This window comes from Portunus trituberculatus, chromosome 34 (genome assembly GCF_017591435.1).
Source record: "Portunus trituberculatus isolate SZX2019 chromosome 34, ASM1759143v1, whole genome shotgun sequence".
Taxonomy (NCBI): Eukaryota; Metazoa; Arthropoda; class Malacostraca; order Decapoda; family Portunidae; genus Portunus; species Portunus trituberculatus.
Window position 1 is genome coordinate 789,783 of NC_059288.1, and position 25,218 is coordinate 815,000.

Here is a 25,218-nt window from a genome sequence, read left to right on the forward strand (position 1 = left end):
TCTCCCTCCCTCCCTTCCTCTCTTTCTCTCTTTCCTCCCCCTCTCCTTCCCTCCCTTCTCTTCTAGCTGGCGTCGTCCCTCCCTTCCCTCCTTTTCCCTCCACACATCAATGCAGCTGCTACAGTGTCCTCGTCCTGCACTGTTCATCACTGGAGCCGGTGGAAGTGTCCCCCGCTCCCCTCTCGCATCGCCATAACGTTTTAGGCCAGAAACGCCCCTTAAATATGCAGTCGCCGATGCAAACTGACTATGCTTAATCATACTACTTCTAATTTCAGGTTTCTTTCCTCCCCCGTCTTGACTTCCCTTCCTGGTCCAGTCCCGAAGAACAAAGAAGGGCGTGGAAACAGTAGCATGCACTGCATATTAATGGCAGACGCGTCAATAATCCATCTTGTGCTCAATGGAATCAGTAAATGGCTGCATTGGTGACGCTCTTGCTCTACACGCAGATTCTTTGTTCGCTGGCTTATCATGGTCTTAACATTCAAATTTGTATAGATCACGTGATATGAGAGATGAGTGTCTAGTTTAAAATTCAACTTTCTGACTGCCTGCCTGCCTGCCTATATATCTCCACTCACACCCTTCCGTTTTTTTTTTTTTTCTCCCCTCCCTACAGTGTGTGTGTGTGTGTGTGTGTGTGTGGCCCGTATAACAAGTACAACTAAACTTAATATTATAAATAGTTACATAACTCACACTTGTTACGTTACTCCATCAACATCAACTTATCTTGATCTTCCCTCTTTGCCCTGATCTGCTCGCCAGACTATGTTATCATAGGTCTGGGAACAATATTACAAGGTAACAAAATATCCAAAAATAAATTCTTCAATATATAAAAGCTACAAATTATCTTAAGGATATAACCCACGTTATTTTGAAGCTTAGACTTATACATATTCACATAAGACCAAAGACAACAAGCCTAATGTAGTAATAAAAGTACCCATTTAGTCATTTATTTAATGCCATGACGGAATCCACACGCCAAGTAAATTTTCGGTAAGCCGCGTCCCGAAAATCTCAAGCGAAGCCGCCTTTGACAATTCTTAAAACCTTGTGAAATTACATGTTACTTATTATCCAGGCTTCTAATGACTCTACCAACACACACAACTGTAACAGCCTTACGGCCACATGGGAAATTATCGCTTTGGTGCTTCAAAACTATAATTTCAGTCTTCTTTACTTCCAGGTAAGGAAGCCGCCCCCCTCCCTCCCCTCCCAGTACCCCTACCCAAGAAACAAGCAGAATACAAGTTTCAGCCCAAAACGCCTATGGAATGCGTGACTAGGCCGTGTTCTAATGCGTGGGTGACTGCTGACCACAATACACAAGGTGTACCAACAACCTCTGTGCCTGTGCTAAGTTTTAAGAAAGGAATGGAAGAAGCCGTGAGTTGTGTGCCTCTTAATGACTCCGTCTATTGATTAAAGGGACTTTTGGCGATGGATACTGACGAATCCTACACATTTTCCCACTTTTCTCCTACACCCAGTAAATCTTCAGATACTTACTGTAGTTGATCCACATTCGCCAGGCAGTAAGGATAGTCAGCATGGAATATTTTGGAGACAGACGAGAGGAGTGTTGTATTTCCCAGCGAGTCCCGAACGCGATCAGCTGACCACCAAAACACGGTCTGACGGGACGCTCTCTCACCTCCTCACCTCTCCCTGTTACCTCTCACTCCTCCCTGGCCACTCCTCACCGCCACCATCAGGTCACTATAGCCTGTGGAAGAGTCATAGAGTGGTTATTTAGGTATCTAAGGCCATAAGAGGAATACTAGAGAGATAGGAAGGACGGCGACAACGAATGTGAAATGTCGAACAGGAATATTTGAATATGGTATTTCCTTGTGGTGGTATGTGATTCGTGGTTGTAAAAGGTCATATTTAGGTGATTGGAAGGTCTGAGTGTGGTCTTGTGCTTCGTGTTGTTGTATTGCTTTAGTATTGGCAATTATTAGTGGGTTAGATATGTTTCATCATACAGTGTTTTATTAGTATTACGTTTTATTTCCTACTTAATTAAGTCAGGTATTCTTGCATGGAGGAAGGATTGGCTTTTGTTCTCTAATATAATTCTAGATTGAGCTCATAAACTAGATGGTTTATAGCTTATGTCAAGGATTCTAATTTGTATATTGCTAGATTATTCTGTGATGTGTATTTACAGGATCAGGAATGTGTATGTGCTTATATAGGTGTTTCCCAATATGATACATTATGTCCTTAGAATATGATATTTGCTACACAAATATTAATCATCTTAATCAGTTTGTATTGATTTATTTAATATTACCTGAGCTATTTATTTAAAAAAAAAGTGTGAACGTGTTTGATGTTTAAAGCAGTGTTTTAAAGTGTTTTCTGCCTTTCACAAAAACTTGATATTGACAAGTTATGTGAAGGACTCATTACACTGCAGTTGAGCATCACTTGGTTACATTTGCAGTGATACAGTAGAAGTAGAAGCAGCAAGAGCAACAGCAGCGGCAGCATGGGGGCTGAAGGCAGCAAGAAGGTGGTGAGAGAACAGAAGGAATACTTCTCTCCTGAGGAGCGGCAGAGTGTTCTGGCTGTGGCACAGAAGCTGGCCGGGAGTAACGGCAATATTACTTTACCAACACTGGAGGTGAGGAGCACCTCTGGTCTTTTTTTTGTGGAAGTTCATTGAAGATCTTTGGTACTGAGTAAAAAATTTTTTTTTTTACTTTGATATCTTTATTGTGTCTTGGAAGTGCCAATGTATTCTGTCAAGGGAAAAGTAACATGCTAATAATATTTTTTTTATTTTCTAAGTTTCTGAATGAACTTTCAGTATGAGTTTGCTTATCTAGGTATATTCATGATCATATTCATATATTCAGTAAAGGAATACTGTTTTTTATAGATTTTTTTTTTTTGGGGGGTGAATTGGCTTTTATAGAATTATATCTTCTATTAGATAAAAGCAGAAGAAACAGTTATCTCATAATGAAGTAACTATGTAATGTGTTGTCTTGAGTTCTTAGTTGGTTCTGGTATATTGCAGAAACATATAGCCAAGTGGTATAGCCCAGAAATTGCATCACGGTTCATCAAGGTGTTTCTAAGAGGCAAAACCCCCACACCAACATCCCTCACCTGCCAGATGCTGGTGGACACTCTCGGGCCACTGACCAAGGGCACTCTGGAGCAGCACCTGTACCTCACCCTCACGCTGGCAGGGGGAGATCAAGCCGGGGTTGATAGTGATAGCATTATTAAGGTACTGGATCTGGTTACTTGTACATGTCTGTTATGTTTTTATAGTATTGCTCAACTATGAATTTTAATGTAAGCATTCCTTTTAGTTATATATGTGGTTTTCTTCCACTTACTCCATGCTTTTTCTCTCTCTCCAATCTGGCTGTAGGCAGGCTAGAAAATGTGAATCTTTCCAGCTTGCAATGTTGTAGAGTGATGAAGCTCATATACTGAGGAATGCTTGAACTATGTCAGTGTTTCTAATCAAAACAATCATGATATATAGGAGAAGATTATGGCTGACAGCCCGACACACGCAGATAGCGCAAGGCAAGGGTTTGTTATGTTAATGAAAAGGTTCAGTTTTGTGCTTGAAGATCATGGTACTAGTATCATACTACTGGTAATACATTCAAGGTATTTTAATCTGGTGTGCTGGTGTGTACAGTACATCACCATTTTAGTTGTCTGGTACTCATTGAACCAAACTTCACCACAGATGGTTTGGTAGTCTTATACCACCGATAGCAGCTAAAACCATTAAATCCAGACAAATATAGGGATCATCTTATCCACAGAAATATACAGTAGTATGTTTTGTACATTGTACAAAACCTCGGTTCAGATGGTACCAAGCTCCCAGCCACCCTCTCCCCTCTCCTATATCCTGAAACCCACCAATAACTCTTCTTCTGTCATAAGTTGATTATTATTATAATCATTATTATTATTATTATTATTATTGTTGTTATTATTATTATTATTATTGTTATTATTATTATTATCATCATCATTATTACTACTACTACTATTGTTTTCGTTATTATTAGTTTATGTAGATATAGTTTTCATTATAGCCTTACCCAATACTAGTACCTTCAGTAAGAGGCAGTGTTGGGGTTGGAAGCGATTCACTTAATGATGATTTCACTTACTGACATTGTGTTAGGAAGTTATCCCTGTTGCTAAGTGAGAATAGTCTGTATTGCACTGAATTTTTTTGCTTGTGTATTTGCTACTTTTTTTTTTTTTTTTTTTATCTCAGGGATCACCCTTGTTTTGTTTTTGTCTCATCAAGAGATGGAAGCATATTTCATATTAGGTTTGAGGACTGGGTGAAATTTTTTTTTTTTTTTTATGCAGGAGAGGAAACTGGCCAAGGGCAAAAAAAAAAAAAAAAATGGCTCACTGGGTTGCCAGTTCCCTTAAAGATCATAAGAGTTATCAAGAAGTAAGGGACAAATGTCTTGAAACCTCCCTCTTAAAAGAAGTCAAGTCGTAGGAAGATGGAGGTAGGGAGTTCCATCTTGTTGACACTTTGTGGTTAGGAACGTTTCTAGGGGTGACCAGCTTGCTGCCATCATTGCTTGTGTGGTGCCCCACTTTAAAAGTCTATGTAGTTACTTCATTATTTATGAAGACAATTGATATATCAAAAAGCATAATGTTGTAGAATATACATGAGTGCTGTATAAGCATTAACAAAATGGCGCAGAACTCAGTATTAATGGGTGCTCAATGCCTTTTCTATGGTGATGCCAATCTTAGTGACTGCTCATGTCATCCATAGTGAAATCCATCCCTGACTGGCATAATTCAAAATCTGATTTTCTTCACAGACTGTTCTTTGTAGGGGCATTGCTGTATAGTGTATTAGTGTGGGAACGCAAGGATATTGTGGCCATCACACCAACATACTGTTGTGTCTATTCATTCCAATGAGGCTGGTGTTCAGGAGACCCACAGAACTGCATGTCTCTCAGAATAAGAACAGACACATCCTTTTCATGAATGGTCAGACTTCTGGTTGGTAAAAGAGAGAGATAACATCTCTCAAGCCAGAATGTCTCATTATACTTCAACAAATTACATTTTCTGATGTAGTTTGGAAATGAATAAGCAAACATATTTTGATACACCTTTGTTTCAGTACTTGGAGGTGATCCTTGGTGCCTACCTGAAGATGGTGCTGGGAGGAGCTGGGTGCCGTGGCTGGAGCTGTGGGTCGGGACACAAGAGCATTGGACACGTGTGTCGTGCTGTGCTGCATGACCTGCTACATGCTGGTGCTTCCTTCAAGGAGGTAAGGGGAAGTAGTGTCTTTGTATTTATCATGTTGATGTACACAGGAGACAAGTTTGACTTGTTTTTATTTACATGTCTCATGGTGTCTAATTTTACTATATTATGTTTTCTAGCCAATTATTATTATTATTATTATTATTATTATTATTATTGAGGTTGTATACAGCATTACCCTGGGTTAATTTCCCATTGAAATCAATAGGAAATTAATTAGATTCCAAGAACAGGTTCTTATGAACTGGTGCAAACTAGCTGAATCCCATCATTGGGTGTGACCTTAGTGGGGATATCAGTCTTGGTCCTGTGATGATTCTCCTTGATTATTATCATGACAGCTACAAACATATCATGTGTATTCAAAATTTGAAGCTGATCACCCCTGTATGTCATGACTTTGTATGCAAAAACCAACCCCAAAACCTCCAAACTATGACTGTTGTTATAACACAACCAACTCTGACAAGAAACAGCTCAGTTGGTCAGATAAACCACAGATCTGTCTGCCTCTGTATCAAGTCTCACAGTGGCAGTTGAAGTGGAAGGTTGTTGTTCTCCTTGTATGTATGCTTGTTGGTATGTGTTTTTGTTTACATGTTTGTTTGTTTGTAATATGTATGTCCAGAGTCTTCATGAGCTTTGGCTGGAATGATACTTTGGGTAAGAACTTATGGCCACACTACCAGTGGCCATCAGTTGGGTTCGAAGGTAAAAGCTGATGCAAATTATGGATGTCAAAAAATGGCACAAATTGGCTTGGACATACACCTAACCCTTCCGTTGTTGCGCTTATGCGTTATTGCGCACTTATGAAAATCTGCAAAATTAAGTTTTAGCGTATCTGGAAAGTCGTTATCGCGCACCCGTAGTAGTAGTAGTAGAAGTAGTAGTACTACCCATATGCCAGCCACACATCGACGAATGTTTAGATGGGGGAGGAGGAGGAAGAAGAGGTGGAGGGGAAGAATGATGATAATCATGAGGAGGAGGAGGAGCCAGCAGCCAATCATTGCTGTATTCACATCACGTGATTTGGATAAGGGAGCTGATTGGTTCTGGTCACCCTGCTCACCACCACCACCACCACCACCCCTCAGTCTTGCACGTGGTACTCTGTTGTTCAGACCTGTTTTTTTAGGAAATTTTTTGGGTTGAGGCACCATTTATTTATTTCCTATTTATTCTTCACTTCTGTTATCGCATTTTCCAATATCGCGCGGTTTTTAGGCACCAATTTCGCGTGATAATGGAGGGTTAGGTGTATACTGAAGCGAACATATCCTAGAATACCACTGTGTCTATGTTCACAGCATATAGCACTGGCAGGCAGTTCTACATGAAAATTTTTTATGGAGATTGAGATTTTTTGTATTGTTTTATTTATTTATTTATTTATTGTTTTTATTTGTTTATTTATTTTTATTTATTTATTTTTTTTTTTTTATGTAGGAGGGTACCAGCCAAGAGCAACAAAATTGTAAGAAAAAAATCAATGCGGTGCTACTCTCTAGAAACAATCATTAAAAGTTAGACGGTACTCGTAAGAATCTTGAAAAGGATCTTAAAAGTATCTTGACGAGATTGTGTGGCACCCAACATCAGCCACCAAAGCAGCAGCCATTCAAATATTTTGCTATGTAAGGTTTACTTAGCTGCCATGAATGAGTGTCTTTGATTAACGAATATTGAAGACCTCTGAAGAATCTCATTATATTTTTTTATTTTCCATATGGATATTAGTGTCACTTAAATTGTATAAATAGTATTTTGGAATATCAAAAGAATCCTGGTAACCTAGGGAACAAGTTGGAGCATTTTGGCAAGCATATCAGTCTCAAGTTGAGTTGAAGTCGACACAAGTTGACCATGACAATGTGACTGTGTGCGAAAACACTTATGAGGAAGACGTTTGCAAGTTGTGACATAGCTATGACATCATCTCAAGACAATTTGACCACTGCTAAAAAGCAAAAAGATGGTAGTTTAAGGGATTAGAATGGGCACCCTTTTTAGGAACAGGCTGAATGGAGGCAAACTTCCAGCAAGACGATGAAAGGAAAGGTAGAAGTGGATAGACAGAGTTCAAAGAGTTTGATTAACCCTTATGTTCCGGTGATTAAACTATTTTCCAATATCTCATGACGGGTAAAAATGGTAAACCTAGAAATTGTCAGAAGACTGTTTGAATACTAATAATTATTTTCTCTTTGTTATTCAGAATACAATGATGTACTTTCTAGCTCGATGTGACCTCTGAAAGTTTAGTTATTGCCTTATCAAGGATTCCTCCTCTGCCCGCTGTGTGATCCGTCAAGCAGAAACAGCTCGGTGAGTGATGACACCACGCAAACACACACACTCTCTCTTCTCTCTCTCTCTCTCTCTCTCTCTCTCTCTCTCTCTCTCTCTCTCTCTCTCTCTCTCTCTCTCTCTCTCTCTCTCTCTCTCTCTCTCTCTCTCTCTCTCTTGGAAGGAGAAATTGTACACTTCAATGAGAGAGAGAGAGAGTGAGAGAGTATTCTTTCACCCCTTTTCATATCAAGTTTCAAGCAAATAACATGTAGGTATCATCTCTCTCTCTCTCTCTCTCTCTCTCTCTCTCTCTCTCTCTCTCTCTCTCTCTCTCTCTCTCTCTCTCTCTCTCTCTCTCTCTCTCACACACACACACACACACACACACACAGTTCAAGGTGATAGACGAAGAGAAATCTAGAAGAAATGAAGAATATAAAGTGGGAAGATGGAATTATGCCAAGACAGATTTTGGAAACCTAAAGAAATTCTTTCAAGAGACAAATTGGATGAAATTCAAGAGTGCTAAGGGAGCAAATGAAAAGTGGAAGGAATTTATAAAAATATACAAAGAAGGTGAGAAAAAATTTGTACCAATAAGACAACATAGAGAAGTTGGAAAGCAGGACTGGTTTAACGATAGATGTGAAAAGGCTAGAACAAGAAAAGAGGATGCATGGAAGAGGTGGAGAAGGAAAAGACGGATTAAGCAGTGGGAAAGTTACAAAAGAGCAAGAAATGAATATGTGTTGATTAGAAGAGAAGAAAGAAAGAAACAAGAAAAGGATATAATTGATAAATGTAAAGACCAACCAAGGCTTTTTACAGACATGTGAACAACAACATCAAAAATAGAGAAAGTATTGAAAGTTTAGAAGTAAATGGAGTATGCAGTGAAGATCCCAGGGAAATGGCAGAGGCTATGAATGGATGCTTTCAGAAGGTATTCACAAAGGAGACTGCTTTTGACAAACCACTGGTAATGGAACAGAAAGGGATTATGAAGGAGTTTCAAGTAACTGTGGAGGAGATCAAGAACATGATGGGGAGTTTAGAAGTGAGAAAAGCTGTGGGACCTGATGGGGTATCAGGATGGATTTTAAGAGAATGCAGGAGCAACTGGCAGAAAAAGTTTGTGAAGTAATTGATGCCTCATTAAGGGAAGGTGTAGTGCCCCAAGACTGGAAAAGAGCTAACATTGTCCCAATCTATAAATCAGGTAACAAGAGAGACCCATTGAACTATAGACCAGTGTCACTTACAAGTGTGGTAGCTAAGATGTGTGAGAGGGTGGTGAAGAATAGATGGACAGACTTCTTGGAGAAAATGACATACTTTGTGAGTGTCAATTTGGTTTTAGAAAAGGGCGTTCATGCACGACAAACCTGATATGTTACTATTCGAGGGTGATAGATGTAATACAGGAAAGAGATGGTTGGGCTGATGGAATATATCTGGATTTAAAAAAGGCCTTTGATAAGGTACCACACCAGAGACTGATCTGGAAACTTGAAATGGTAGGAGGAGTGCATGGCAGTTTACTAAAATGGATGGAAGACTTTTGGTAGGAAGAGAAATGAGAACAATAATTAAGGACAGACCATCAGAATGGGGATTGGTGGAGAGTGGAGTTCCACAGGGATCAGTGTTGGCACCAGTAATGTTCGCAGTCTACATAAATGACATGGTGGATGGGGTGTCCAGTTATGTGAGCCTATTTGCAGACGATGCAAAATTGTTAAGAAAAGTGAGATGTGACAAAGATTGCGAACTACTCCAGGAAGACTTGGACAGAATATGGAAATGGAGCTGTACATGGCAAATGGAGTTCAACACGACAAAATGCAAGAAAATAGAGTTTGGCAAGAGTGAAAGAAGAATCAGGAGTATGTACAAGATAGGAAATGAAGACATAAAACCAGTCATGAAGAAAAAGACCTTGGGGTGACAATTACCAATGACCTATCGCCAGAGAGACATATAAACAAAATAATTGGAGAAGTATTGAACTTATTGAGGAACATAAGAGTGGCGTCAGATATTTAGATGAAGAAATGATGAAGAAAATAATTACTGCAATGATAAGACCGAGGCTTGAATATGCAACAATACAGTGGGCTCGAACTTAAAGAAACACATAAGGAAACTAGAGAAAGTACAGAGGGCTGCAACGAAAATGGTGCCTGACTTAAGAGATTTGACTTATGAAGACAGACTGAAAAGAATGCAACTTCCGACCCTGGAAAACAGAAGAGAAAGGGGAGACCTGATAGCAATATACAGAGTGATGATTGGCATGGAAAAATGGATAGGGAAGATCTGTGTATGTGGAATGAAAGAATGTCGAGAGGGCATGGGAAAAACTAAAATGGCCACTTATAGGAGAGATGTGAAAAATATAGCTTCCTCATAGAAGGGTGGAAGCATGGAATAGTTTAGACGTGGAAGTGGTCAACGTAAGGAATATTCATGATTTTAAGAAAAAGCTGGACATTAATAGATATGGAGACGGGACAACACGAGCATAGCTCTTTTCCCGTATGTTACAATTAGGTAAATACAATTAGGTAAATACACACACACACACACACACACACACACACACGGCCCGGTAGCTCAGTGGTTAGAGCGCTGGCTTCACAAGCCAGATGACCAGGGTTCAATTCCCCGGCCGGGTGGAGATATTTGGGTGTGTCTCCTTTCACGTAGCCCTGTTCACCTAGCAGTGAGTAGGTACGGGATGTAAATCGAGGAGTTGTGACCTTGTTGTCCCAGTGTTTGCTGTGTGCCTGGTCTCAGACCTATCCCAAGATCGGAAATAATGAGCTCTGAGCTCGTTCTGTAGGGTAACGCCTGGCTGTCTGAGAGACTGCAGCAGATCAAACAGTGAATTACACACACACACACACACACACACACACACACACACACACACACACACACACACTAAAGAAACTTACGTATGAGCGGAATGTAATGTATTCCAACATAAATGGAGTGATATCGGGATTTTAGAACTCAACGATTACTTGAGGGACAAGAACCCAGATATTGTGGGTCTTACTGAAACAAAACTGAGAGAGGGAGAAGACCTGATGATGGTTGGAGAAGGAAATATAATGTTTGGAAAAGAAATAGAGTAGGTAAGATGGGAGGAGGAGTGATGTTGCTGGTTAAAAAGATATAAAGGTGGATCAAGTGAAAGAAGGTATGGGAAAGGCAGAAGTGCTAAAGATCAGAGCAGAAACTAATGAAGGAAAAAGAGGCACTACATAGTGGTGTACGTACCACCTAAGACAAATGCATGGTCAGTACAGGAATATGAAGAAATGATAAGTGATACAGGAACATGTCTGGAAGAAATGTTGGGTGGCTGTGAACGAACTATAATGATGGGAGATTTTAATTGTAAAGAGGTGTGTTGGGAGGACTGGTCAATGGAAGGATCAGAGACAACATGGGGAAATACACTATCGACACTGGCAATGGAAAATGTGTTAACTCAGTGGGTCAAAGAAGATACTAGGTATGGAGGAGAGGGAGCATCGTCAAGACTGGACTTGGTCTTTAGTACAGAGCCAATGGTCATTGAGGAGATGAGGGTGGAGTGCCCTTTAGCAAAGAGTGATCATGCAGTTTTGGAGTTCAAGGTGATAGACGAAGAGAAATCTAGAAGAAATGAAAAAAGAGGCACTACATAGTGGTGTACGTACCACCTAAGACAAATGCATGGTCAGTACAGGAATATGAAGAAATGATAAGTGATACAGGAACATGTCTGGAAGAAATGTTGGGTGGCTGTGAACGAACTATAATGATGGGAGATTTTAATTGTAAAGAGGTGTGTTGGGAGGACTGGTCAATGGAAGGATCAGAGACAACATGGGGAAATACACTATTGACACTGGCAATGGAAAATGTGTTAACTCAGTGGGTCAAAGAAGATACTAGGTTTGGAGGAGAGGGAGCATCGTCAAGACTGGACTTGGTCTTTAGTACAGAGCCAATGGTCATTGAGGAGATGAGGGTGGAGTGCCCTTTAGCAAAGAGTGATCATGCAGTTTTGGAGTTCAAGGTGATAGATGAAGAGAAATCTAGAAGAAATGAAGAATATAAAGTGGGAAGATGGAATTATGCCAAGACAGATTTTGGAAACCTAAAGAAATTCTTTCAAGAGACAAATTGGATGAAATTCAAGAGTGCTAAGGAGCAAATGAAAAGTGGAAGGAATTTATAAAAATATACAAAGAAGGTGAGAAAAATTTGTACCAATAAGACAACATAGAGAAGTTGGAAAGCAGGACTGGTTTAACGATAGATGTGAAAAGGCTAGAACAAGAAAAGAGGATGCATGGAAGAGGTGGAGAAGGAAAAGACGGATTAAGCAGTGGGAAAGTTACAAAAGAGCAAGAAATGAATATGTGTTGATTAGAAGAGAAGAAAGAAAGAAACAAGAAAAGGATATAATTGATAAATGTAAAGACCAACCAAGGCTTTTTACAGACATGTGAACAACAACATCAAAAATAGAGAAAGTATTGAAAGTTTAGAAGTAAATGGAGTATGCAGTGAAGATCCCAGGAAATGGCAGAGGCTATGAATGGATGCTTTCGGAAGGTATTCACAAAGGAGACTGCTTTTGACAAACCACTGGTAATGGAACAGAAAGGGATTATGAAGGAGTTTCAAGTAACTGTGGAGGAGATCAAGAACATGATGGGGAGTTTAGAAGTGAGAAAAGCTGTGGGACCTGATGGGGTATCAGGATGGATTTTAAGAGAATGCAGGGAGCAACTGGCAGAAAAAGTTTGTGAAGTAATTGATGCCTCATTAAGGGAAGGTGTAGTGCCCCAAGACTGGAAAAGAGCTAACATTGTCCCAATCTATAAATCAGGTAACAAGAGAGACCCATTGAACTATAGACCAGTGTCACTTACAAGTGTGGTAGCTAAGATGTGTGAGAGGGTGGTGAAGAATAGATGGACAGACTTCTTGGAGAAAATGACATACTTTGTGAGTGTCAATTTGGTTTTAGAAAAGGGCGTTCATGCACGACAAACCTGATATGTTACTATTCGAGGGTGATAGATGTAATACAGGAAAGAGATGGTTGGGCTGATGGAATATATCTGGATTTAAAAAAGGCCTTTGATAAGGTACCACACCGGAGACTGATCTGGAAACTTGAAATGGTAGGAGGAGTGCATGGCAGTTTACTAAAATGGATGGAAGACTTTTGGTAGGAAGAGAAATGAGAACAATAATTAAGGACAGACCATCAGAATGGGGATTGGTGGAGAGTGGAGTTCCACAGGGATCAGTGTTGGCACCAGTAATGTTCGCGGTCTACATAAATGACATGGTGGATGGGGTGTCCAGTTATGTGAGCCTATTTGCAGACGATGCAAAATTGTTAAGAAAAGTGAGATGTGACAAAGATTGCGAACTACTCCAGGAAGACTTGGACAGAATATGGAAATGGAGCTGTACATGGCAAATGGAGTTCAACACGACAAAATGCAAGAAAATAGAGTTTGGCAAGAGTGAAAGAAGAATCAGGAGTATGTACAAGATAGGAAATGAAGACATAAAACCAGTCATGAAGAAAAAGACCTTGGGGTGACAATTACCAATGACCTATCGCCAGAGAGACATATAAACAAAATAATTGGAGAAGTATTGAACTTATTGAGGAACATAAGAGTGGCGTCAGATATTTAGATGAAGAAATGATGAAGAAAATAATTACTGCAATGATAAGACCGAGGCTTGAATATGCAACAATACAGTGGGCTCGAACTTAAAGAAACACATAAGGAAACTAGAGAAAGTACAGAGGGCTGCAACAAAATGGTGCCTGACTTAAGAGATTTGACTTATGAAGACAGACTGAAAAGAATGCAACTTCCGACCCTGGAAAACAGAAGAGAAAGGGGAGACCTGATAGCAATATACAGAGTGATGATTGGCATGGAAAAATGGATAGGGAAGATCTGTGTATGTGGAATGAAAGAATGTCGAGAGGGCATGGGAAAAAACTAAAATGGCCACTTATAGGAGAGATGTGAAAAATATAGCTTCCTCATAGAAGGGTGGAAGCATGGAATAGTTTAGACGTGGAAGTGGTCAACGCAAGGAATATTCATGATTTTAAGAAAAAGCTGGACATTAATAGATATGGAGACGGGACAACACGAGCATAGCTCTTTTCCCGTATGTTACAATTAGGTAAATACAATTAGGTAAATACACACACATCACACACAGAACACAGAGGCACGCCTGCGTCTCCGTGAGCCACTCTGGGTTCTCAATACGATGTTTGGAGTCTGTTCTCCATCACCACTATCTCTGTCTTCTTTCTGTTCTGAGAAAACAGGTGGATCCTCTGAATCATTTTCCGAGTCTTCACTACTGCTGTCTTCGCTTTCTTCAGTTTCTTCCTCATAATCACTGTCACTGTAGTCAGGCTCAGAAGTACTGCTAAATAAAAATTATCTGTCTTGTTCCATAGTGAGTTATGAACTGAGACGTCCCTTCGCTCTTATCAGGGTGCTTTCGACACGGCGGGTCGCTGGGGTTGCCAAGTGTCACCCTCAAAATGGGAGAACAGCTTAGTTACCCCTAAATATTCAGAACTAGTGGCAACACTGCAGGTGGAAAAAGAAGCCAGATACTTCCACTCGCCATCTGACTTGAGAAACCGCGCGTGGAGCTCAAACATGAGGCGCGAAAGTTCTTGATTACGGGAACGATCACTGTCGCTATGGATGCACTGATGCAATCGTTCATATACGATCGCCGGAACATAAGGGTTAAGCAAGATATAAGCACGGAGCCACAGTTTCTTAGAACATTAGGAGGTATCACAACTAATGAATAGTATGAAAGTGTATAATTTGTTTATATATACAAATATGGGTCATTAGTTTCAAAATAATGGATTATTGGGGAAACTTGCACCCAATAAGATAGTAACGCATGCCACACCTCCGTTGTTTAGGCCTTTAGAAGTGTTGAATGAATGAGACTGCAACTCTATCTCTCAAACACTTGACATCACACCTAGAACTTACCTATCCATACCAAGCAGCGACCATGTGACACCTGTGTGATTCCACACCACCTACACCAGACCCCATCTTATACAGCTAAGATCATGAAAAGCCTTCACTGCTTTAGCTTGTGCTTAGCTCACAGTGGCAACCAATAGCCACCATAAGTTATTTATCAGTAGCACCCTCTTTTCTCTTTCTCTTTTTTGTTTTTATTATTATTACTTTCATTGTCTCTGCTTGCATGTTCGGACAAAGAATTTGTGCCATTACCATGGTACTATATAATACACTAAATAGAACCTGGGAAAGCTACTAATGTGGCATAATGATAAAAACAAGCTAAAATGGGTTTGTGTCAGTGATGTAACAAAAGGTCAGACATCTCTCAATAAGTTGGCCCTTTTTGGCCATTCATATGAAGATCGTTTGAAGGTTGATAGTCCCTGTGATGGCCCTTTGGCACTACCAAAGAGAAGTCACTGGGCCATCAGCTGGCATGGTTTGTGGGATGTCAGCAGTCACCAGGTATAAACTGTTGGCAGTCAAGCAAAAGAACTCTCTCTCTCTCTCTCTCTCTCTCTCTCTCTCTCTCTCTCTCTCTCTCTCTCTCTCTCTCTCTCTCTCTCTCTCTCTCTTAACTAACCTAACCCTAATTTTCAACCTAAATTAACTTATCTAGCTAATGTAACCTGGTTGAGATGACACACAACATCAATATGTCTTCCTGAGAACCCTTCTGATGAGAGCTGGGTGGATTACTAGATACTGGGTAGTCTGGGACTGCTCCTCTGGAGCTCAAAACATAGATAGTCCATACCTGTACTTCTGTGCCAAAATTTTTTTCCCTCAGTCCGGCACCACACCTCTGCACCTCCAGTACCATACCCAAAACTGTTAAAGCACACTTGAAAAATCTAGTTTGCACTTCAAAAAATTAGGACAAAATGCAAGGCAGTAATACAGTTTTACCTCTAGATATGAAAGCTTCTGTATATGAAAATTTCATTTTACGAAATGATATGCGAAGATTTTTTCGCTTCATATTATGAAAAATTATTAGGCATACGAAAGATACAAAACAAAACTCGAAATTCCTGCATGTGGAAAATTTAAAAATTCTCGCCATTTAGAAACTGAAAAAAAAAAAAAAATACCGTATTTTATTGCTTGCAAGACGCTGCATCTTGGAAGACACACCCTAATATTTGAAAGAAATTTTTAAGAAAAAAAAGTCATTCTCATACAAGAACACATTCACCATATAACCGACCACTGAACACAAAAACATCAGAGGCAAGGAGTCTGCAAGAAACTATTGTTTCACCACTCATTACAAAGTTGCTGGAGCACTCACCACAAATTTAAAACTATGTAAAGAAAAACACCATAGGTAAATACGTATACACAGTGAAACAATCCATCTCTTCTTGTTTTAGTGGCGGGCAACGGCATGTATTGTTTACATTACGGAATCACTTATCCGATCGAAAGAACACGAGTGCTGCAGTTCGTATTTATTTTATTTTGCAATCATGCTTCACAGGCTTTATCATTGTGAATATAATTCACAAGTGGAGTTTTGACTCTTGCTTGAACGAGTAAGCCATTTGGATGTTCTATTAATGAAAGTATAAAGGCACCTGGCATATGTGTGCGTTTGTGTGCATGTATGTGTGTGTTGCTATGAGACGAGGGAGCAGGCCATTTTCTCCACACACCGAGTAGGTTGCAGGAAGGATTATGCTATTGGAAATACTTGTAACAGCTAATAATAATAATTTTAAGTGTTTCGTAAAGTTAAGTGTTAATGTTTCCTGCCCTTTTCTATATTTTCTGCCGTTTGCCCTCCTCCTCTGCCACCATTTTCGCTTTCGGACATTGCCTCACTCGAAAGGCAAGGTTCCACATTTTCGTATAATTTTCGTAATACAGGCAACCCCCGCTTAACGAAGGTTCACACAACAAAATTTTGCTACAACGAAGGTTTCATTTTACTACCATCTTCTGAAGAACACTAAACTCACTTTAATGAAGTTTTATCCAGGTAATTTTTTCCAAGTTTGAAAGCCCCGCCATATCACACAAGCCAGCAGGCTTTTGAATACAAGAGCTCTGTGGACAACACGACCATACTCCCCTGTTCAAAACATAACAGTGTCAGCAGCTCATCTTCCTCGAACAAACCAACAAAAGTGCAATGTGAAGCGTTGTTAAAAGACCAGAAAGTCTCTTACTCTCGAAGTGAAGCTGGATATTATTCACAGACACGAGAGAGGTGAGAAAACTAATAGCATTGCTTCCCACCATGGCTTGACTCCATCTACTATCTCTACTATTTTCAAGTCAGCAGACTCTATTAAGAAGGATGGTGAGACCGTATCTACCTTGCAAGCTAAAAGAACCACCTGAACTCGTGACTCTACAATGGATAAAATGGAAACCCTTGTGGAAATGTGGTACATAAGTTTTGTATGTGATACAATGGTGCGCCCTTTGTTTACATTCCACAGGTTGCCGATTAGTGTCTTTCTTGTTTCACTCTCCCTTCCTTCAAAATTTAAGATCATTAACATTATAAAGTTACGTACATACATACATTAGTGTACATTATAATGACTTAAATTAAACTGCCTAAAAGTTTAACTTCATAATTTTTACTTTCATTAAACCTTTCACTGTACTATGATGCACTCTCACTTTGTTTACTCTCAATGGAAGTTCAAGTCAGGGGTTAAACTTGTTATAATCGGTTCGCTTAACAAAGTTTCGCTTTGTTAAGTGGGGGTTGCCTGTATCATTTTTCATTTATTATTGCATTATGTTCTATTATCTACTTTATTTACAGGTATTAATGGTTGGTTAGGTATATTGAATGATTCAAATGTATTTGGCTCATATCATTCTGGTTTTACCCTTATTATAAAATTTAATGTGATGTTTTCGTAGAGCTTGGAACGAATTAGACGATTTACATGTAAAACATGACTCATTATGCAAAAAAATCATGATACAAAAGCCACTCTGGAACTGATTAATTTCATATCAAGGTACCACTGTACATCAGAGCTCCATGTACATATATATATATATATATATATATATATATATATAGATAGATAGATAGATAGATAGATAGATAGATAGATAGATAGATAGATAGATAGATACAGTGGAGACTCAATACTTGAACATCTAAATAGTCGAACCTTTCAATAGTCGAATGCAAAGGTTCAACTTAATACTCGAATAAATACGTAATAGTCAAACATCCGTCCATGTGGCTGTAAACTAAGGGTCTCTCCCTTCCTGCCCCTCCCACATGCCCCATCAGACCATCGCAGCCAGTTGATCCTTTGCTGTCGTAAGAATAACATTATCCTGCACTTTCTATCTGGAGTGGACCTTACAGTGACTTACAGTGGTGAGAATAAGCCTTAAAAGAAAGAATGTAGTGAGAACCGAAAGGAAAAAGGAGATTATTGATAAATATGAGAAAGGAGGAAGAATAACTGATCTTGCAGCTGAGTACTGTATGGCTAAATCTACAGTAGCCACAATACTGAAGAAGAAAGACCTCATTACAAGAGCTGATGTGGTGATTGATGTTTTGTCAGAGGGCATAATTTGTGCGAAGGATAGGCTGCTCCATAGTGATCTTATTTCTGATTTTAAAGCAAGTAAAGGGTTGTTTGGGAATTTCAAAAAAAGAACTGGAATTCATTCTGTTGTGAGGCACAGCGAGGCCACAAGTATTGACAGAGTTGCCGCTGAGAAATTTGTGCCTGAATTTAAGAAATTTGTGGATAAGGAGTGCTTAAGCTCACAACAGATCTTTAATTGTGATGAAACTGGCCTGTTTTGGAAAACTACCAAACAGGACCTATATAACAAAGGAAGAGAAATGTTTGCCAGGACACAAGCCCATCAAAGACAGGTTAACCCTGCTTCTGTGCGCCAGTGCTAGCGGCAACTGCAAAATTAAACTGCTGCTGGTGTACCACTCGGAAAACCCCAGGCCATTCAAGAAGAATGGTTTGCAAAAGAGCAAACTCGGTGTAATGTAGAGGGCAAACAAGAAAGCCTGGACAACCAGGCAGTTCTTCACAGAGTGGTTTGTGGAGGTGTTTGCACCTGCAGTGAAGACATACCTGACAGAGAAGAATCTACCACTCAAGGCCCTCCTGTTGATGGACAATGCCCCTTCACACCCTCCAGGCATGGAAGAAGAATTGGGTAAGGGTTATAAATTCACTGAAGTGATGTTCCTTCCCTCCAACACCACGCCACTGATCCAGCCCATGGACCAGAATGTCATTGCCAGCTTTAAGAAGCTGTACACAAAAGCATTTTTTGAGAGGTGCTTTGAGGTGATTTCTGATACAGAGCTCACTCTGAGGGGGTTTTGGAAGAATCACTTTAACATCCTCCACTGCCTAAGGCTTATATATAAAGCCTGGGGTTAAGTTTCTGTGAGGGTTTTGTAGTCTGCCTGGAAAAATCTGTGGCCAACCTGTGTGACAGCCAAGGATTTTGAGGGGTTTGAGCCTTCAGTCGAGCAGTCTGCTATGGTGGAAGACATTGTGTCTCTGGAGAAGGCCATAGGCATTGAAGTGGACAGTGATAATGTGGAGGAACTTATGCAAGAACACTACGGAGATCTCACCACTGACGAGCTACGTCAACTTCACAAGGAACAGCTGAAGGAGGTAACTGATGAGCTATCTTCAGGAGAAGAGAAGGTGAACAGTAAGCAAAGAGTCTCCTCTGTAGAGATCAAGAAATATTTGCGGCAGCGGACAGAGTTTGGAAACTTTTGGAGAGGTGCCACCCTGATATTGCTGCCATACACAGACACATAAACCAGTTTGATGAAAATTTGGTGCAGCATTTCAGAGACATTTTGAAAAAAAAGGCAAAGGCAGACCACACTAGAGAGATTCTTGTTGAAAAAGGAATCTAGTGAGAGTGCAAGCGTAAGTGAGCCATAGCCCTCCACGACTGGATTCACAGGAATCACACCTGGGCATGAGTTGCCAGATAATGTCATAGATGGTGACTTGTCCTCTAACGAATAGCTTCTCTCCTCCTCCCCACCTTTCTCCCCTCCTCTTCTGCATTATCTATTACCAGCCTTCACTTACGGTAAGTACAAGTCAGTATGATAAAAATATTCATGTTGAAATTTCTCTAAACTTGGGTTTGGCATTGGTTAGAACGAATTACCTGATTCATAGGTATGAATAGTCAAACTTTAATTCTTGAACAACCATTTGGAATTAATTAAGTTCGAGTATTGAGTCTTCACTGTATACATATAAAGTGGTACCTATAGATACAAAATTAATTTGTTCCGGAGTGGAGAATCATGATTTTTTGTATAATGAGAGATATGAAATCATGTAATTCAAAGCTCTGAAAAAATTAAATTTTATAATAAGGGTAAAACCAGAATGAAATAAGAGCCAAATACATTTGAATTATTCAATATACCTAACCTAACCATTAATACCTGCAAATTAAGTAGATAATAGAACATAATGCAATTATAAATGAAAAATAATGATACGAAAATGTGGAACCTTGCCTTTCGAGCAATGTCCGAAAGCGAAAGTGGCAGCAGAGGAGGAGGGCAAACGGCAGAAAATATAGAAAATGGAGGAAACATTAAGAACTACGAAACACTTAAGATTATTATTATTAGCTGAAAGTATTTCCAATAATAATCCTGCATATAATCAGAAAGAAAATGGCCTAAGCAACAATCATTGTAACATATATGCCACCAAAAACAAATTCATGGACCAATCAAGAATATAAAGACATGATAGATGACACAATAAGGAGTCTAACGAGAATTGTTAAAGAAAGGAGAAAAGTGATATTAGAAGGAGATTTCAACTCTAAAGAAGTGGACTGGGAAAATTATGAAAGTAGTATGGGGGAAGAAGCCTGGGGAGAAAGATTCCTGAACCTAATGATAGACAATATGAGGGAGCAGAGAGTAAAGGAATGCACAAAATTCAGAGGAAATGACGAGACAGCGTGATTGGACCTAGTTTTTACAAGGGATATACAAATGAATGAATATATAAGATATAAGTGCCCATTGGGAAAGAGTGACCATGTAATATTAAAATGGATATAGAAGAGGGAAAGGAAGATAGAGACGATTCATACAAAGGAGACCGATTAAATTACAGAAAGGCTGATATTGAGAATCTCAAGAACTATTTTAAAACGTAAACTGGGAGGAGATGGAAAACTCAGAGACATGCAAGAGAATATAACTTATTTTTGGAAATATACAAAACAGGAGTCAGGGAATATGTCCCAAAATATAGACCTAAAGAAGAAGGAAAGAAAGATTGGTTTAATGCAAGGTGTGCTAGGGCAAAGGAGAAAAGAGATGGAGCATGGAAAAGGTGGAGGAGAAATAGAAATCCAGTAAATAAGGAAAACTTCAAGGCAGCGAGAAATGAATATGTTAAGGTGAGGAAGGAAGAGGAAAAGAACTTTGAAAAGGACATTGTCGAAAAATGTAAGAGCAACCAAAATTGTTCTATAGATTCATAAATGGAAAAATTAGGCAAAAGAAACAATAGAAAGGTTAAAAGGAGAGAACGGGATGGTGGAAGACCCAATAAAGTATGGCAGAACTATTAAATAATAAATTCCAGGAGGTCTTTACTAATAAATCCAAATTTGAAAGGCCACAGGGTAATAAAGAGACAGTCTATATGAAAGAGATTAAAGTAACCAAGCTTGAAATAAAAGAGTTAATGAAGGAACTGGATGAAGAGAAGGCAATGGGACCGGATGAAGTCTCAGGCAGAATACTGAAAGAATGTAGGGAAGAACTAGCAAGTCCTATATACAACATCATAAAATGCTCAATAGAATGGAAAAGAGCTGAGGTGGTTCCCATATATAAGAGCGGAAGGAAGGAAGAACCTTTAAATTACAGACCGGTATCACTAACTAGTGTAATATGCAAGATGTGTGAAAGAATAATAAAGAAACAATGGATCGAGTTCCTTGAAGACAACAAATTAATATCAAATAGCCAATTTGGTTTTAGGAAAAGACGGTCTTGTGTAACTAATTTACTGAGTTTCTATTCTAGAATAGTTGATAGAGTACAAGAGAGAGAGGATGGGTTGACTGTATTTATTTGGATTTAAAAAGGCGTTTGACAAAGTGCCACATGCAAGATTACTATGGAAGTTAGAGGAGAAGGGTGGCTTAAAAGGAAGCACATTGAGATGGATAGAAAATTATTTGAGGGGGAGAGAAATAAGGACAGTAGTTAAAGATATGAAGTCCAAGTGGAGAGCAGTAGAAAGCGGAGTGCCACAGGGGTCAGTATTGGCACCAATACTTTTCCTCATTTATATTAACGACATGCCAGAAGGAGTGAACAGCTACATAAATCTGTTTGCAGATGATACGAAACTGTGCAGAGTTATAAAGCAAAAGAGGATTGTGAAATACTGCAAGAAGACCTAAATAAGATCTGGGAATGGAGTAAAAAGTGGGAAATGGAATTCAATGTGAACAAAAGCCATGTCATGGAAATGGGAAAGAGTGAAAGACGACCTGTGGGAGTCTATAAGATGGGAGATAGAGTAGAACTGGAGAAAGTAAAAAAGGAAAAGGAGTTAGGAGTGACGATGGAAGAAAACAATATTGATAGAATTTTTAGAGAAACATATAATTTGCTAAGGAATATTGGAGTAGCATTTCACTACATGGACAAAGAAATTATGAAGAAATTGATAATTACTATAATAAGACCCAGATTGGAATATGCAGGAGTAGTGTGGACCCCTCATAAAAAGAAACACATAAGGAAGTTGGAGAGACTACAAAAATGGCTACAAGAATGGTTCCAGAATTTGAAGGGATGACATATGAGGAGAGACTAAAAGCTATGGATCTACCAACCCTGGAACAAAGAAGGGAGAGAGGAGATCTGATACAAGTTTATAAATTGATCAACGGAATGGACTGAGTGGATAATGAGAAACTGATCCTGAGAGAAGAATATGACATTCGGAAGCACAAGATCGCATAGTAAAAAAGCTGAGAAAAGGAAGATGTCTGAGAGATGTTAAAAAATATAGTTTCCCGCAAAGATGTATTGAGACATGGAACAGTTTAAATATTTAGAAGAAGTAGTGTCTGCAACGAGTGTGCATACTTTTAAAGTAAAATTGGATAAGTGTAGATATGGAGACGGGGCCACACGAGCATAAAGCCCAGGCCCTGTAAAACTACAACTAGGGAAATACAACTAGGTAAAATCCACACACGTGGAACAGTTTGAGTGAGGAAGTGGTGTCAGCAACGAGTGTGCATAGTTTAAAAAAAAAATGGGGTAAGTGTAGATATGGAGACAGGGCCACATGAGCATAAAGCCCAGGCCCTGTAAAACTACAACTAGGTAAATACAACTAGGTAAATACATGCCAGGTTGCTTTATACTTTTATTGATAGAACATTCAAATGACTTACTCATTCAAGTAAGAGTCAAAACTCCACTTGTGAATTATATTCACAATGATAAAGCCTGTGAAGCATGATTGCAAAATAAAATAGATACGAACTGCATCACTGACACACTCGGTTTTGGCGATTAGAAAGTGATTCCGTAATATAAACAATACATAGAATACATGCTGTTGCCTGTCACTAAAACAAGAAGAGATGGACTGTTTCACTGTGTATACGTATTTACCCATGGTGTTTTTATTTACAGACCGTATTTGACTGCATATAAGACGCACTTTTTTTCCAAAATTTTGGCTCATAAAATCACCCTGCATCTTATACACGAAGTTGAGACCTCCCATGAGCTCCTGAGACACACTAACCCAGCTTACGATCAGTGCTTCTACCTAACTTAAACTCCACGCATCATTATTTTATTGCTTGTATTATTATTATTAACAGTATTATTTCTGCTGCTTTAAAAACAAATTATCGTATTATGACTGATTCTTTAAAAACAAATTATCGCAAAAATTAAAGCAATCTATCGTAATCCATGAGGCCTTGAGTCTTGTTTATAAGCATCAGCTGATCAGAAGAACCCCACTCTACATGCCATCTGTTGGCAAGAAGCAAAACTACAGAATATAATCCATCTAATTAACGTCTATTCCATCCAGATTTTTGTTCCTTCTTGCTTTTTATTCATCTATTTTATGTCTATTCTATTACATCTATTACCAATCTATTCAATGCTTATTCCATTTACTGTATATACTGTTCGTGACCATTGGGGATTTGGTATCACTGCTGGTAAGGGTGTGAATTGTTTTGATTTTTTGGTAACATTGGAACACCCTCCCCATCATAATGGCACTAGCTGGGAAAAGACTGAGCTACACGATTTCTTACAAATTAAGAGTTGTAGAATATGCCAAGGAGAATGGGAATACAGTAGAGCAGCAGCAAAGGCTTTTGGGCCACAACCTACGGAAAAAATTATACATGTCTGGCGACAGCAAAAACAACTGAAGAGTGCAAAGATTTTTTTTTTCTTTTTTTTTTTATGGAAGGAAGGCTTTATTTTAGTGTTCAGTGTTTATTGCTGTTGTGATGCTTTGCATGCCTGTAATGTGCTGTGAGACTGCTATCAAGAATATATGCTTAAACACACTAAAACTTTTTTTCCTGAATCTGACCTGCTAAAATGGGGTTGCATCTTATATTCCAGTGCATCCAATATGCCGTCAAATACGGTAGTTTTAAATTTGTGGTGGGTGCTCCAGCAAATTTGTAATGAGTGGTGAAACAATAGTGTCTTGCAGACTCCTTGCCTCTGATGTTTTTGTGTTCAGTGGTCGGGTATATGGTGAATGTGTTCTTGTATGAGAATGACTTTTTTTTCTTAGAAATTTCTTTCAAATATTTGGGTGCGTCTTCCAAGATGCAGCGTCTTGCAAGCAGTAAAATACGGTATTTATTTATTTTTATTTATTTATTTATTTTTTTTTTTTTCAGTTTCTAAATGGTGAGAATTTTAAAATTTTCTGCACGCAGGAATTTCGAGTTTTGTTTTGTATCTTTCGTATGCTGAGTAGTTTTTTGTATTATGAAGCGAAAAAATCTTTGCACATCATTTCGTAAAATGAAATTTTCGTATACAGAAGCTTTCATATCTAGAGGTACCATATATATATATATATATATATATATATATATATATATATATATATATATATATATATATATATATATATATATATATATATATATATATATATATATATATATATATATATATATATATATATATATATATATATATATATATATATATATATATATATATATATATATATATATATATATATATATATATATATATATATATATATATATATATATATATATATATATATATATATATATATATATATATATATATATATATATATATATATATATATATATATATATATATATATATATATATATATATATATATATATATATATATATATATATATATATATATATATATATATATATATATATA

At 38.5% G+C, this 25,218-nt stretch overlaps 2 protein-coding genes across 10 annotated transcripts in view; one reads left to right on the plus strand and one right to left on the minus strand.

Annotated features, from left to right (window-relative positions):
- Positions 1 to 1,659, minus strand: part of LOC123512823 (mucin-2-like) — a 41,407-nt gene extending 39,748 nt beyond the window's left edge. Inside the window, exon 1 of one of the 4 annotated variants that reach the window (XM_045269421.1) lies at positions 1,525 to 1,659. Coding sequence is in view for 2 of the 4 variants with exons in the window: in XM_045269419.1 (XP_045125354.1) it covers positions 1,525 to 1,567 (43 nt within the window). In the remaining 2 variants the exon portion in view is untranslated. The remainder of the gene's footprint in view (positions 1 to 1,524) is intronic. The other 3 variants (XM_045269420.1, XM_045269419.1, XM_045269422.1) reach the window with 3 other exon arrangements.
- The window catches only part of LOC123512824 (MTOR-associated protein MEAK7-like), a 72,818-nt gene continuing 47,710 nt past the window's right edge, over positions 111 to 25,218 (plus strand). The window contains exons 1-4 of one of the 6 annotated variants that reach the window (XM_045269426.1): positions 111 to 1,345; positions 2,468 to 2,647; positions 3,047 to 3,262; positions 5,171 to 5,323. In XM_045269426.1, coding sequence (XP_045125361.1) covers positions 2,513 to 2,647; positions 3,047 to 3,262; positions 5,171 to 5,323 — 504 coding nt within the window. In that variant the 5' untranslated portion in view covers positions 111 to 1,345; positions 2,468 to 2,512. Of the gene's footprint in view, positions 1,402 to 1,595; positions 1,875 to 2,467; positions 2,648 to 3,046; positions 3,263 to 5,170; positions 5,324 to 25,218 lie in introns of those variants that run through there. The other 5 variants (XM_045269430.1, XM_045269428.1, XM_045269425.1 and 2 more) reach the window with 5 other exon arrangements.